General features: G+C 36.0%; 1 protein-coding gene across 1 annotated transcript in view; it reads right to left on the bottom strand.

Moving 5' to 3' along the window:
* Positions 1 to 260: 260 nt before the first annotated feature.
* The window catches only part of LOC131064277 (C2 domain-containing protein At1g53590), a 126,487-nt gene continuing 109,765 nt past the window's right edge, over positions 261 to 16,982 (bottom strand). The window contains exons 9-12 of the mRNA XM_057998373.2: positions 2,146 to 2,238; positions 1,801 to 1,984; positions 1,551 to 1,686; positions 261 to 1,464 (exon numbers count right to left, since the gene is read on the bottom strand). Of these exons, the coding sequence (XP_057854356.2) occupies positions 796 to 1,464; positions 1,551 to 1,686; positions 1,801 to 1,984; positions 2,146 to 2,238 (1,082 nt within the window). The 3' untranslated portion in view covers positions 261 to 795. The remainder of the gene's footprint in view (positions 1,465 to 1,550; positions 1,687 to 1,800; positions 1,985 to 2,145; positions 2,239 to 16,982) is intronic.

Below are 16,982 nucleotides of genomic sequence, written 5' to 3'. Positions count from 1 at the left end.
TGTTTAAATAGATTTCCAATGGATTGGACCCCTAGACTATTGCAGCAATACTAGAAAATTAATGTTAAATAACTTGCCATCTCCAGCTCATAAAAATATAATATCTTCTTGCCAGTGAATTTATTGGCATCGATGATCATGTTCCTTGTGCAGTTTAATATGGACCAGTTTTCAGAGCTCAAAACAGATTTTGAAGGAATACAAACACATGACCGATTTAATTAATATTCTAATCTAAGCACAGATAAGCTATAATTGCATTACAAAAACAAGAACGATTTCCTTTGTGGATAGAAAAATTACAGTGCACAAAGCATCCCTCAAGGCAATAAGTATTAGTAGCACTTTATGTGTAATCATGTGGATGGGAGAAAACCACAGTGACTTATGAATCAACCTTTATTAACTGTACAATAAAGATAAATAACTGTTTAATCAACATAAGCAATGGCTGCTTTCAGATGTTCTACACCAACAATTCTTGAAGTCGATAAGAACAAAGATTATTTGATCAATGACCTGATTTTGAGAGCAATGAGAGTGCAGGGGTCTATAATGAATTGGCATCCAACGCTTGTAAGATTGGACAATTGTATCAGAATACTTAACAGTACACTAGCTTGAACCAGTAGAATTACTGTTGTTTTGAATGCCTTCGGATATTGAAATACGACAAGTGCCTTGACATTCTTGCTTACATTTACAATCAGCTACAGATTTTTATCAAAATCATCATCCTTGCTATTATAGTCCATAAAACTGGAAGAGTCACTGGCACTATCATTACCATCTCTGTCACGATGTTTTATGACTTTCCCCATCTGTTTTTTGACCAGCAAAGTTGCCGTATTCATTACCATTTAAGTTTTCTGACTGATGACTACAACCAGTAATATCACCCACAAGATTTTCAGGAACATCTTCTATTACAAGTTTCACTCCACTTTCTTTATCACCACCAACTACAACTTTCTCTGAATGTAATGTATCCACTCCACTGCTATCCTCATTAGACTTCTCATGTCCCTTATCTTTCTTGAATATAGTACGCAGACGATGTAATTGCTTCCCCAATTTCCTCCTCCTATGTCCTTTTCCGGTGTCAGATTCTTCATCTCCACTACTGCTTTCTTCAGACTCATCAGGTGATGGGTGGGATTTGGTAGCCACAGGGCTATCCTTAAGGCCAGAACCCTGTTTACTTTTTATGGCACTTCTGAAGCTCAACTTACCTTTCCTAGAATCCCAAGTTTTGGACATATTACTGGCACCAGCAGTGTGGTGAATCCATATAGGGCTGTCAGTGCTACCTTGAAGATTGATTGATTCAATCTCATCTGCCACTGGGGCACTTGCATTCAATTGAGAATGAATACTAGAACTCTCACTTGCAGATACATCAGTTTTCAAATTCATATCTTGTTGCTGCAAAGTGGGGTGATCACCAGAGATCTGTCCATCATCCTGCTCAAAATGTTTTTGTTTTAAAAAACCAATAAGCAATTTATTGCATAATATATTGAAAAGTGATCACAAAGAATTGTACTTGCCTCCATCTTGCAAGCAATATCCATCTCTGATATTGTGATAGCAAGATGCAACCTCCCGATTTTCACATTTTCAAGAGGTAACCACTTGTCGTGCCTCTGGCCTCCTCTCAAATCATTCAGAGAAATTGTGCACTCACTACAGTAGAAGGGTAAAGATAATAAGTGATAAGAATCATTGGGAAGGGATGAAAAGATGAAACTTAATACAAACTAAAGATGGACAAAGGTAAGAAAAAGGTAAGAAGCAGACCCAAGATCATCATCAAGAAAGTAATCCTTGTCACGAACATTTAAGACTAGTTTATTTGGTAGTTCCCAGCTTAAAATGGGAATCTTGAATACCTCCTGCCATTTTGGATTCAAAGTTTTCTTTTGTATCTTTGTTTTGAACCGGTATGTTCCAAGGCAGCCTCTGACAAATGGATCAGCCAAACCTACATAATTTGCAATAGAAATTGAATAATCTATTCTGGGAAAACGTCAAATTTGTTTCAACCAGTTCCATTGTATCATAGATATTTAAAATGAAAATATCAACAGAAATTTAAATGGCAATTATTTTCAATGAATTGACTAAACTTTTGTACTTGTATACCATTTGGATCGGAAGGTTTCAAGTCATCTGCTTCAAGAATCTCTGTTATTGCATAAGCAAGAGGAGGCCTTCCATCTAAATGAAACCAATTTCCTACAATTTCAAAAGTTAAATAATCAGGAACAACTCTGTTACAATCTCACAATTCAGTAAATGAATAAAGGCATGGTTTTCCTTAAAAAAATTTTAAATAAAAACCTAAGAAAAAAATATGTTTTATATTGTAGCTTCTGACAGTATTGCACTATTAAAAACTATTTGCTTCTTACTTTAAGTGAAGATTTACTACAAAGAACTGCCTACATATTAGGTCGAATAGCATAATTGACATTATACTAGTAGAGGAATTCTACAGGGTGGTTTTTTGATTTTACACTCTGAAAGTGTACTTTGTTATCAAACACTTTGGAAGAAGAATCAATTCATTTAAATTATACTTTCTAATCTCGATATGTTCATGTAAACAATTCAAAGGTTTCTTTCTGATGTCCTCAACTGAATGGGATTTGTTATTTGATTCTCTGAATTTTTATCTTTCTTGTGAAAATAATATTAGCAAAGGTTTCTAAACAACAAATTAGTATTTTTGTTGTCATCAGCTTGTAATATAATTTCAAGGCCTACAAATATCTTCTCTTGTAATGTTCTTGTAGAGGGATGTTGTTATTACAAAAACCAATGCATACAAAGAAACCAAGCAAGAACACAAGAGCAATACTTCTTGTATGTATTATTGAGAGAGCAATGATCACTTTTTGGGAAAGCTACAACATGAACTCTACCTAAAATTACATAAGTGAACACTAAGTCATGTTTAAATTATCTAACACAATCATAAATTGACTTTATTACCAAGCCTATCCATTAGAAGTCTGGGTTAAAAATGCTAACATCTTCCTTTAACAGTCATTCTAGAAACTAAACCAAATTTATATCTAAATTTTAAAAATTCAATTGAGCAAAGGAGCTTGGTGAAAATGTATACAATCTAATCTTGTGTTGGACAATCAACTTCTCCATCTTCTACGAGTTGTTGAATAAAGTGATGAGGTACATTTACATGTTTTGTTCACTCATGAAAGATGCAATTCTTTGCCAACTTGAGAACTCCCTGATTATTGCAGAAAAGTATTGTGGAGTACTCTGATGAACTTGTAAATCTGCCAGCATTCTTCTAAGCCAAACAACTTAACATGATCCTTTTACTGTTGGTTTGTATTCTACTGTTGTAAAGGAAAGTGAAACATGTTGCGTCCTGTTGGTTTAAAGAAATTGTTCTTATTCAAAGAGTGAATACATAATCTGATGTAGATTTCCAATCATCCACAAATTCTGCTCAATCCATGCTTGAATATACACAGCCAAACCTTCTTAATTTTAGTATATAGAATGCCAACAACTAATGATCCCTTCATATCTCTTAGCACCCTCTTTGCTGCTGTCATGTGTATCTTCAGCTTCTGTATATAATTTCAAGACAATTCAATATTCAGCTTGTATAGTCATTTTCCATTCTGGTCTACCTGTGGCTTCTTTATATACCTCAATATTAAGCTCAAATGAGTTTTGAGGATTAGCAATCATAGCATAATTCATCGTATCAAATGGCATACCTCTTTTTGGTCTTACTTCTGCCCTCATATCAAGACTCTCATATAACCAATCACCAATAGTGTCATACCACCATTTCAGTGTTTCCTTTGCCTCGTCTAAAACAGCATTATTTTCTTGCTGATTTGGGTTATTTTTATTGGCTCCTTGGCTGAGAGTTTCATGAGAATCAACCTCAGAACTACCCTCTTTACCCCTTGTTACACAGAGAAAAACATTTCAAGAGAAAAACAAATTTTTCATGTTCAGGGCCAACCTGCATTCGATATGGGTCATTTTAAGCATAGTTAGCCAAAATGTTGATCATTCTTTCCTCATTTTATGTTTAAGAGCAGAAAAGTAGAAAAAAAGACTTCTAGATCAGCAGAAAAAAAAATAAAAAAATTTAACAGCAGATGCAATTTTTGTAGCAAGATCATGTCGAAATTCTGAGCAAGCAAAACGTGGCAAAGTACTTAAAGTTTTCTGCCTGCCACAGCCACTGAAACTTCACCTGGACACACATTCACATTGGCCAAGACACTTGAGTTTTCTACCTCTCAGCCACCATAAAATTTAGCCTAGCATCATTACCCCAAAGCGCTGCTTAGCATTCAAAAAAGTGGCAAAGTTCTTGAAACATTCTGCCTAGCAAACAAAAATGGTTAAGTTAATGAAGATGCCTTGGAGAGGATATTGAATAGTTCTACCATGGTTATGTCAAAGTTCCACATAGGTGCATAAAAGATGACGAAACCACAGAAAAGCTTTTCTTCAACTTAGAAAAGGTTATTTCAAAATCTCAAAGATTTGACCATTTGTAACCCATAAATAAATGCGTTAAGCAAATACATTTGAAAGAGGATAGTGGATGCTACCCTTATGCTACAGAAAATGTTGTTCAAGTTAGTTCTTTTGCATTTGTAATTTCATTCATTTGACCAAGAATAAGTGTCAAGCTTTTATTGATGTCATATTATTCATCTAGGATGTAGCTTTGTCATGTATACCAGTGATGGGGTTTCAAGAAATCCACCAACTAAAACATTCAAAGCCAAATTTTTGCAAAGAGAAGAATAGGATCCATTCGAGGAAGAGCAGCAAGCTCCACCAAGACTTGAGGATGATATGGAAACATATCACACTATATATAGTGCCCAAAAACCTAACCATCTACTGAGACATGTTGTTCATAGAGTATTACGATATGAAATCAAGAAATGATCACAGATGGGAAAGAAGATATCAAGATCAGACAAGAAGAGATATACAACAATCATTGGGAAAGATCACTACACCCAACTATGATGGATTCAATGGGGTCACAGATACCTATTACTCCTTGAGCCCATGTATAAGGAGGAAGAAATCAAGTTTGCAACACTTCACCTAGAAGGTGTGGCTCACGTGTGGTAGTACCATGGCATGGTGATCCAAAGACATGGCTCAATCACTACCCTAGAGGAGTTTAGCCAAAGATTGATGGAGAGAATTGATAGAAAGGATCTGGAGATTCACTTCAAGGAGCTAGCACAATTGAGCACTATGTAGCGGAATTTTAGAGGCTATTAGTGATGGTTTTAGATGTACCAAAGTGGAGACTCGTAGTTCTTTTTGTAGAGGGTCTATCCCAACCACTTAAGGGTTTGTTAAGGGCATTTGATTCAAACCCCTTGCATGAGACTATCAGGAGGAGCCCCTAAATTTGGAGGATTCAATGACCAAAAACAAATTTTACTCTGAGAATGCACCACCGATTCAGCATAACAAGCCTCCTCATAAGAGTTTCTCTCAACCTAAGGCCCCCCAAAACCAAACGAAATTGAGGAATACAAGAACGAACTTTGAAGGAAAAAAATTGTGCTTAACTTAGGAGAGCCATGGCAACCAGGTCATATGTTTGGCAAAAGGACAGATACACTACATTGAGGTGGTTTTCCATGAGAATTCTAAGGCTAGAGAATCTAAATCCGAAGTTGTTGTTGATGATGTGAAGAATTACAATCAACAAGAGAATTTTGGTGGTACACTTGCAGCACTTTCAAGAGCACCTAGATATCATCCTCTTAGAGTTAGTCTTGTAGGGCTGTACGGCGACAGTTTTGCTTGATAGTGGTGCCCCACAACTTCATTGATAAGGGATTAGTGGTTAAGATGGGTTTGAGAACAAAATATTTTGAGGAGTTTAATTTTATAGTGGTTAATGGGTTAAATATTCCATGCAACCAAAGGAAACAACAGTTGGAGTTGACTCTAGGAGGGCACAAGATGGAAGATGACTTCTATGTGATTGGCATTGGTGAGATGGAATTGGCATTGAGAGTGCAATGGTTGCACTCACTTGGTGAATACTCATAGAATTATCAAACTTTGCAGTTGAGATTCAAAGCAAATGGGGAGGAGGTAGTTCTTTGTGGCCTTTTCAATGGGGGTATAATGATGGTTTCAACCATGAGGATGGAGAGTAATTTTTGTATAGACCAAAAGGTTTGGGCAGGAAGTGCTTGATTATTGATATGAGCACATCCAAGGATGGGAATTCTTTGTATTGTCCCCATTTTTGGAGTAAGAATAATTAATTAATCTAATTAGTTAAGTTGTCCAAATTATTGATATTTCTTATGGATAGTTTGATTAATTATTTAATTAATAATATTAAGTTAATTATTTATAAAGTTATCAAATAGATTAAAATATTAAAAGATGAATTGATATTTAATTAATTTAATAAAGTGACTTAATTATAAAGTCACTTACTAGAAGCTTCTAGAGATGGACTGAAAAAGTATAAAGGGAGATCTAGTTGAGCTACAAGGCAGCTTGGAAAATTGATTTTTATATTGATTGGGTTTTGTGGAACCAAGGGGTTTCTACAGAATATTGTCTTGGGAACAAAAACTCCCATTGATAGCATAACTGAGGGAGTGAAAGATCTCTCGAGGGGTTGCATTGAGGAGCTGATACTTCAAGAGTTCATTGTGCATCTCATGGTAGACATTTCATGGTATTTTCAGACCATCCATATTTGGCATATTGGTGCATCGGTTCTTATTGGAGAAGATAGGCCATTTCATTTGAAGACCCATTGAATGTGAAAATTGGGAGATAATTGGTTGTGTTGCAGATCTGAGACAATTCGGGTTCCATCCTTCATACCCACGATTTTGCCATTACCACTTAGCTGAAGCTCTAAGTCCTTCACTTGAGGTCAGTGCTAGCCTTGGAAGCATAAGGCGATACATTATAGAAGGCATTTAAAAGGGGATAAGTGAAGTTGCAGGTATATTAACAGGTCTGAAACAAAATGGACTGCAACCACCATTAATACGATTTTGCTGTCTGCTCTTTGGATAAGCATCGAACTTGGTATTTGGGAATAGCGATTTGCTTGTTGGTGGTAAGCGATTCCTTTCAGGAGTAGAGAGGAGAGTTTGGAGAAGGAATTTAATTAAATATCAGATCTTATGACAGCAGCAGGGGTGATTTAGAGAGAGGGCTGATTTTGCTCATTGGAGGCTCCAAAATTTGTGATATTGCTTGCTTCTTCAATTGCCAAGCTAGGTGATTCCTATCAGGTTCTTTTGGGCATCATTTCTTTGTACTTTCAGATAGATTTTAATGTCCATGGCTGTCATGTGACCTCAGATTTTCTGAGTAAATAATTGCTAAGTGTTTTCATTAGTGGTGGATATTGTAAGAGCTTATTTGACCATTGTCTCTTGAATTAAAGGAGTAATAAGGTTGCATCTTAATTGTATATTGTCCAAAGGTTTCATGCCAATTGTTTGATGAAATTACAGCCAGCTGTGGGTCTATGATTATGTATCCAAATTGGTGTGATGACATTATAAACTAGTTGCACATTCATCATAGGGAATCATGCTATCATTAAGAAGTTGTTTATAAGTCATTCATTGATGAGAATTTGTGGTTGATATCTCCTAAACAAGTCTGAAAACTTTGAGACAGTCATCATAGGGAATCATGCTATCATTAAAAAGTTGTTTATAAGTCATTCATTGATGAGAATTTGTGGTTGATATCTCCTAAATAAGTCTGAAAACTTTGAGACAGTCATACAGCATAACACATAAATTATATAGATTGCATATTCAGTTTATCAACTGCAGGGGATATTTCATTCTTATCATGTTGACATACAATCTATTCTAGATAAACATAGCAAGGTGTTCAACAAAATTCCTCTAGGATTACCACCAAATAAGGGCTTTCAACAAGTGCTTGTGCTAGAGGAAGGAGAAAAACCCATCATCACTACACCTTATTGTCATCTTAGAAGGTACAAGGGGGAGATGATGAAGGCAATTAAAGAGTTATTAGACATGGGACACATATATCCTAGCTATATCCCATTTGCTTCTTCCATGGTGTTGATCAGGAAAATGATGGTACTTTGAGGATGTGCATTGATTATAGGGCTCTCAACAAAAAAACAATAAAAAATCACTACCCCATACCAAAGATCAACAAGTTGATAGATGAGCTTCCTGGTGTAGTGTACTTCTCCAAGATTGATCTGTGGTCATGCTATCATTAAATAAAGCTTAGAGATGCAGATTTGCACAAAATAACTTCTAGGTTGCACTATGGGCATTATGAGTTCTTGCCCATACCATTTAGGTTGACTAATGCATCAGCCACCTCCCAACCATATGAATTAGGTATTTGTTTTTCCAATTGAGGAAATTCATGTTGGTTTTCTTTGATGATACCTTGATTTACAATAAGACATGGGAGGATCACTAGAAGCACATAAATGAGGTGCTTGGTATACTTGAGAAACATTTATTCTATGCCAAAGCATCCAAATGTGAGTTTCGTTTGATGGAAATATTGTATTAAGAGCATGAGATTAGTGCCCAAGGGGTTAGCATGGATGAGTAAAAGATCAAGGCAATAAGGGATTGGCCAAGGCCTAGGACTTTCTTCCATTTGAGGGGATTTGTCCCTCCCCTAGCAATGACCTAAAACACTTCCTTTACCAATGCCCTATATTAATCCATTATATCTTCTCCCATTTTTGTGTTCCCATCCCTTGTCTATTTTCCTTTTGCTAGCTACTTTGTTCTTTAACTTGCTATTTTCCTTGAAAAGTTTATTTTTATTGAACTGCCTTTTCTTTTCTTTCTATTTTTTTCCTTTGCATTCTACCACAAATTTCCACTTGAATTTTTTCCCCTCCTACTAGTGTATCTTCTACTTTTCTAGTATCAACTAGAATTCCTACATTTTGAGGTTAGTTGAGCAATTAAGAAATAGGTGAACATATCCATGGCATTCCCAACATTGAAAGGACCACACACATGATCAATTGGTTGTGTCCACTTAATCTTTCCAAATTGTAATGTGTTTATCTACTTTTTAGAAGCAAACAATATGATACTAGATTCGTAGAGATTTCAATTTTACTATTTGACTTACAATTACATTAAGGCTCGAATAAAATGACCAACAAAATTGCCTATACTTCAAAGTTCAAAATATAATCCATCTTAAGTTTCTAGGTGAGACTTCAGAGTATACAAACAGATCCAAACCAATGCCTTCAACTACATATGCTCTATTGGCTTAAAATCTAAGTGCCAAAATTGTAGTCATGTATTGTGATAGAATCATGGTTGTCCTTGAAATGTTCTTTCATGATCCTTTTCTTGCAAAAACCACTATAAAATATCCTTATGAAATTGGCCTAAGGTTGCCTAACAAGAAATAAATCTAAGAACCATAAATAATATGCAACAAAAAAAAATGTAAAGCAACAAGATATCCAAAAAAAATGATTATATTTATAAGCAAACAAGGTATAACAAACAATAGACAAACATGTAGGAGAATGCAAATGAGAGCTTCCTAATAATGTCAAAGTCATGACCATAGGTTGAGACAAGAATCCTCAACCATATCACTAACCAACACAAATTAAATTAATAATAATCCATATATAAACATCACCATGGAAACATAGCATTTTCCTAACAAAGCTTATTTTATTTATTATGATAGATAACTTAATACAAAAAAATTGTCTACTACAAAGTAAATTTGTAAGAACAATTTGGCCACCTATATCTACTCCCCATAAAACAAACTAGCATCCTTGCCGACACTCAAGAAGTTGTTAGCATGAGGGGTCTATTTCCCTTAGCAAGCTATAGAGGTGGATCACAAGTAGCAAAGTGGTCCGAGAAGCAAGGGATGAATAGTCAACTTAGTTGTTGCCATGAGTGAACGTTCTACCAAGGCCTTGGATTGCTTCAACTCTAATTGTAGGCTCACCACTTCATTTTGTTTCCTGTCCAAATCCTCTTCCTTGCACACATATGTCAACTTTCAAGCCAGCTCCTAATTTTCAAGGAAATTGTTGTTAACATCATTAGAGTGCCACTCCACCAACATTTGCCCCTAATACAATTGTAGTTGTTTCTACTACAGCTTAAAGGTTGTTATCTTAGCCTCCAAAAAGTAACTACCTTCAACATTCCTTGTTTGTACTTGTTGGAGTTCGTCCCCTAACCATTGTCGTCTAACCAACAAAGGTGTTCATTGTTGTTAATTTTATTTTTCTAGCAAGAGTTGTTCATTTCCTTTCTTAATCTCTTTGTTGACCATGGGTTACTCTCTTGTTTTCCAACCATCCATCTAGAATAACATGTGCAACTCTAAATTCATCATTATTATAAATTTTTCTTTTGCATTATGGTCCATAAAAAATAATCTCTAAAATTCATCTCTAAAAAAGTGGAGTTAACACATAGTCACAAGCATAGACAAATAGCTGAATTGGTGCAAGTATAGTGGAACCTCTAATGCTTGGTCCTGTTGATGTGCTTTTATGCACATGCGAACACAAAATAAAATACCAAAAAGTATCTTATCCTCTCTTGAACAAAATCTTTCAAATGCTGAAGATTAGCTTAAGGATCACTTGAGAAGACTCCAAGGTTCATGAATGTAGGGTCACTACGTGTGGATAAGCTTTGTTGGTTGATGTGATTATGCTGGAATCACAAGGGGACTTGCATTCAAATGCCTGAATGCTTGATTTGTTGGAACTTGATAATCTGATATTACAATATGGTGATGCTTTTGATCCTAAACTAGCTTGAGTTTAAAAAATGGCAAAAGGAAAGGGTTGAGAGAGTCTATTCTAAGACCTAGAATGTAAGAAGATAGTTGAATGATTAGCTGGAATCCTACTAGGCAAGGTCTCACCATCAAACTGAACAATTTGACACAAGCTCAGTGCAATCTTCTAAGGACGTTTCAAAGATGTTCAAATCATTACCTTCAACATTGATCACCATTCAAGTTAATGCATAAGCAATGAGTGTAGAACGATTTGAAGTCAGACTCATATCAATCCAGTTGACCACACAAGGCACACTTACAATCAGCAAGAGGCTAGTGGTATGGACAAAACAGACCCCACACATATACATTCAAAATATCCTCCACTCAATCTACTAAACATGAAAGCAAAGACCATGCAAGTTATTGAAATAACAAATCAAATTCATCATAACTCCAATGAAATCAATTGTTCTTTACAACAAGGTTTGGCAACAATCTTTGCCTTCTCCTAATCTAATTTCTATTCTATGCTATTGTATTCACTAACTATCTAGTTCTCTATTCACTATTAACCTTTACAAATGAAGAGCTTGAGCTTTATATAGAGAGCTCATTAACAATGAACGGCCAAGATTGATTCTCCATCAATGGCCAAGATTTTATGATAAAAACCCTAATTAGGGTTTGTTACAACAAACTCAATTTGGCCAATGAAATAATTACATTAAGAAAGTGTGGACCAATAGATATCGGGGGTAGGTGCCTCAGAGTTTGTGCCATCACTGGTGAGTCAGGTACATTGCATCTAGACATGCTGATGTGGAACTTCTCTGATTGGTGGAGGGGATGACTGGGATGCCACCTAAATCTTGCACTTTGTAGACTTGAGTTGATTCATCATCATGAAGGGATGTTGAGAGATATCTCTTGATACTAACATTATTCAGTTGCTTAATATGATGATGATGATGAGAATTATTGATGTAGTTGGGTCCTTCTTCCATCCTTGCTTGCTTGCCTTGTAGTGATTGCATGATCTCTTCCTTTAGATCCTTACTCCAATCTTCTTCATGCCTCCAGGGTGTGGTGAGAATCTTTGACTATCTTGAGATATTCTCCCCTTGATGTTCTTGTATTTGCATGATGAAGCTTTTTGAAGGCATTTTTCTTGTATCTAGTCCTTGGTGTTGAAATTTTCTCCTTGAGATCCTTGTTACCATCTTCCTCCAACCTGGTCCTTTTGATCTCTTTCCTTGCTTCCTACAAAATAAACAAATGGGCATCAATCTCACATGATATATAGCCTTTATACACTCCCACTTTGACTTGATTTCTTATTCTATATGTGCAGGTCTTATATGTATTTCTATAGGGGAGATTGCTCCTTTTAATAACTGAATTCACTGTCTAAGAGGTAAACTTAATGTCTAAGGGTGAATCTGGGCTGTCTAATGATGAAATCTATCTTCATTGATCATCAGGTCTGCACCTTCAAAGTCTGATTTCGCCCTTGTACTGGAACAGTTCACTTATATTTTGATGAAATTCGCTTATGTGCTGACAAAATCTGATGTCTAGTTGGAGAAATTTGCTGTCTTGCTGGAGTGATTCGGTGATCTGCTGCTTATAGAGAGGGATTGTGCTTTAACTTGATGTTAAAATGATCTTTCAAGTTCTCATATATATGCGACCTAGGGTAGAAGTGTGTCTTTTGGGATCAGCAATTTGAAATTTTGAATTTGTTTAGATGCCAAAATACTTGCCTCGTTGAATTTCGCTTTGGATCTCATGCAAGGTACACGTAATTTGCTTGGTGTAGTGACTTCGCCCTATGTCCTTGCTAAGGACAGGACCTATAATGATCAATTTCTCTCTCTGTCCTTCCCAAGGACAGGTCCTAAAATGAAATTCGCTCGTCGTCTTTCCTAAGGACAAGACTCATATGAAATTTTCACTCCCTGACCGTCCTAAGGACAGGACCTATATTAAATTTTCGCTGGCCGGCCTTTGCAAGGTACGCTTTCTCATCACTTCGCTTAATGTCTTTTGGGTGGCCAAGGTCAAAACAAGTGCTTCACTCTAAGGGGAGGCCCTATATAAAATTTTCGCTTTGTGTCCTTGATGAGGATAGGACTTAAGTATAGTTTGCTCTATGATCAGCAAGGAGAAGGCATGAAATCGCTCTGGACCATCAGCAAGGACGAGCTAAGCAATTGATTTCACCCAATGTCATTTCCAAGGACAGGACCTATAATGCATTTTTGCTCTAAGACCTTCCTAAGGACAAACTCAAGTTCGCTCTATGACCATGGTGAGGACAAGGCATGATCGTAAACCAAGTTCACTCTTAGACTCATACTCAAGTTCACTTTACCATCAGCAAAGACAAGGCATGCAAATCGCTCCATGTCCTTTGGAAGGATAGAACCTAAAAGATGAATTTGCTCTATGACCATGGTAAGGACAAGACTTAAAGTGCAGCTCCCTCATCGTCCTTGGTAAGGACAAAGTCAAGATGTGAGAATTTCGCTCACCGTCCTTGGTAAGGACAAGGCATGATAGATGAAACTCACTCTATGACCTTTTTAAGGTCAGGGCCTATATAACAAGATTTGGCAGTTCACCTTATGACTTTTACAAGGACATGAATCTCACCACTTCCTCTCGCATCATCTAAGGTTTTCCAACTTCTCCATATGAAAGCATCATCAATTCGGACCCCTTAAGAACACCTATATAGGAAATTCTCTCTATGACCTTCGGAAGGACAAGACCTAAAACAAAAGCTCGCTCCAAGGCCTGAGCAACGACAAGACTTGGATGTTTCGCTCTAGGACCTTGATGAGGACATCACCTTAGTGAAATTCTCGCCCTAAGACCTTGGCAAGGACATGAATTAGATGGAAAATTCACTCAATGACATTGGTAAGGTACATGACTTGTTGAAAGAATTTCGCTCTAATCCTGAGGCAAAGGACGGATCTTAAGGCAAGTTTGCTCCAGCAAGGGACATGACCCTATGTAGACACTTCGTTCAATCTCTCCCATTGCCTATACTTCATTCATCCAAACTTCCAATTCTTGAGTCACTTCAATGTCCATGTCAAATTAATCTTCAAAAGTGACCCTAGGGAAGACTCCTCATTCAAATCCCTTTCCACTTGAATTGATGAATTCTCTGGCTACTCAAGAAATTCTATCCCTTCAATGCAAAGATTAATAGCAAAGACCCTAAGACAACCTAGGACTGATTAGAAAAGGCTAATCCTAAAAAGCGAAAAGTAGGGGTCCCCATTTGCAATGGGGCAATGTGTGAATACCTCACAACAAGTCCCAACCTTAAGTTTCCAACTAGTTCTATAGTCTAACTATCATAAATTACTAGAAAAAATTCCCTTTCTCCTGAGTAGCAAATTAAAATTTGTCTCATTATCAGCGACAAGTCTCTCTACCCTAGTACCACTCAAAAAAGTCAATCCTATGTAGTTGTTCAGCTACCTCAAGTAAAACATGGCCAAGTAGTATTACCTAGCAAATGAAATAATGGAAGGCATCATAGGCACGGATCTTGTTGGGCCAAGGGATATAGATGTGAGAATAATCCTCATCCTTGAATTCTTCACTATCTACACAATTGTTCTATTTATTCTCTAGGTCTTCATTTACATTGCCATCATTGGGCCCATATAAGGCCTTTGAATCCTTGGTCTATTTTGCCTTCTCAAATCACCCACCTTGTTTGGACTCAATGTGGCTTGTGCATCCTATGCATGTTCCTACCATATATGATATGTAAAGGGATCCAATTTTGTACTCTATGGTATTATTCTAGATAGTATCCTACTTCTTTGAAGCTTGAAAAGGTTTGGGGATGATATGGGACATCTTGGAATATTTTTTGGTGGAGGTGACAACTTTTTGAGTATGGTTTTTGAGATGGAATGAAAAATTGTATGTTATTACATATTTGATTTCTTTTCAAAAAGTTGTGCAATTTCTAAAAAGTGGCACCTCATTTTGAGTCCATATGCAAAAGTTATATCTTTTAGTAGAACTAGGTTAGAATGGGTTGTAGAACTGGTGAGCATGTGTCTCCAATAATGAATTTGTCATAGAAGTGCAAACTCATCATAAAGAGGTGAACTTTTGTACTGGAAAAGTGGTAACTTGTTCTATGTGACTTGGCATGTCTTTTGATAGCAAAACTTTGATTCCTCAATATCCTCTTCTTTGTTGGTGGTCATTTTAGCTTCCAAACATTTTGGCAATCTATACCATGTTGGGATGGTGTTATGTACCATAGCTCTCAACTCCAAGTCAAGAATTATGTAGTACAATTGATAACCACTTGACAATGGTCAGGTTTCAAGCTAAAATTCATTGGCAATTTTTTTGGCACCTCTTTTAGCAAAAGATGTGACTATAAATCCTTGTCACTCAAAGATGAATTTGAAAATTGTCTAACTAATAACTTAGTTTCTACTACCTTGAATTATGTCACTTGTTCAAATTCCTCAAATCTTATGACCATTTTACAACTCTTCTTACAAGATACGACCTGTATGGCTCTATCACAAGCTTGTGTGATCCTACCAATGGGTTGCTATCATCAACCATCTCAATGGTTAGCTAATGTACAAGGCTCTTAGAGGATTACTAAGGTCGAGCCATGAAAATTCATATTGCCCTATTGTTGTGAGTCTAATGAACAAATTTGTTTTACGTAAGTATGGTGGATAATTCTAGTTGAATATTTGAATTTCATGCTTTTAGGTTTTTTCAACCTTCACCCTCATTCTTGCAGGTCTAACATACAACCTTTTTGAACAACAGTATGCTAGATAATTCTTTCGACACCTTCGGGTTTCATGCCCTTAGCTGTTTCATCTACAGCCTAGTGGTGCTCCAAATTTTATCCTACAATTTTAGAGAATGCACTTTGAAGTAGAATCCTAACATCAACTTAGACTAACATGGCAAAACTCATGATCCAACTGCAAGCAATTGTGGACCAGCTGAAAAGAACAAACAAATCTTCTACTCTTTTGGCTCTGCAAAGCTAAGGAGGGTATTCTTACAGATCTTTACAAGATAAAAAAACAGAAATGAAGAACAAATAGTCATACAATTTAGTAGGATATTCCAAATATTTGTCGATAAATACCCATTACATTGGTTTACTATTCTTGCAGACCAAAGATCTCTCAACAAAAAAAATTGCTATTAAATTACACATGCAAAACTGATTTATATTCGCAAATCTGAAATCTTTTATAAGTTACAGGTGCAACTCAAATGATCTTTGCCAAATTTTAGATTGTTGCAACATTTGTGCCTTAGGCCAAATTTGTATCCTCCAGTTAGTATAGTCTCCAATACCAAATGTTGCACATCTGATCTAAACTCTGTGTCATTAATTGTTTTGTAGAAGTTGAAGAAGATGTTAACAAGCGGAAATCCTCTCAATGATATGGATGTCTCCACAAGTGGCTAAGAATTTTAGGGGATAGAAAATATGTGGGGTTACATTTGCTAATGATTAATTAACTATTGCAATAGTTGTAAAATCTTTTCAAAATCTTTGAGAAGCCATTTTAATAATAGCATATAGAATTTTTTTGATTAGTTATAAATGGTTAAAGAATGTCAGGTTGTGTGAAGTTTCTTAACCCTTTGGACTATATCTAAATGAAATTGCAGATAGACTGATGTGATTTTAAATGTAATGCTAGTTCTTTGTACACAATTCTTCAAATCTTGACTTTGTTGGGCAATTCATTGGTTTTTTTTGATAAAATGATCATATTCTTTATTAAATATCCTCTTCTTGTTCCTTGCTTAGTTAGTGTAGGTTAGATTCTACTAATTTGCATAACTCAGTAATACTTACCTTTGTCACATGCATCTACAAAGAGAGATGCATGTTCTGGATTTTCAAGTTACACAGGAAGTATGAAAAAATGAAGAGTTTCAAATTTGCAGAAATATATCAATTTTTCATATTTAATTGCATGTGAGCAATTTACTTTGTCAAGAGAGTTTTCATCTACAAGACCATTAAGACAGCATATGGGGTATTTAGTAACAAAATATTTGGGATATCCTTATGCATAGGGTGTGGTGAAGTTATGGGACCATTTGTTCTTCATTTCTGT

Source organism: Cryptomeria japonica, chromosome 1 (assembly GCF_030272615.1).
Source record: "Cryptomeria japonica chromosome 1, Sugi_1.0, whole genome shotgun sequence".
NCBI lineage: Eukaryota > Viridiplantae > Streptophyta > Pinopsida > Cupressales > Cupressaceae > Cryptomeria > Cryptomeria japonica.
This window is presented reverse-complemented; position numbering and strand designations above follow the sequence as displayed.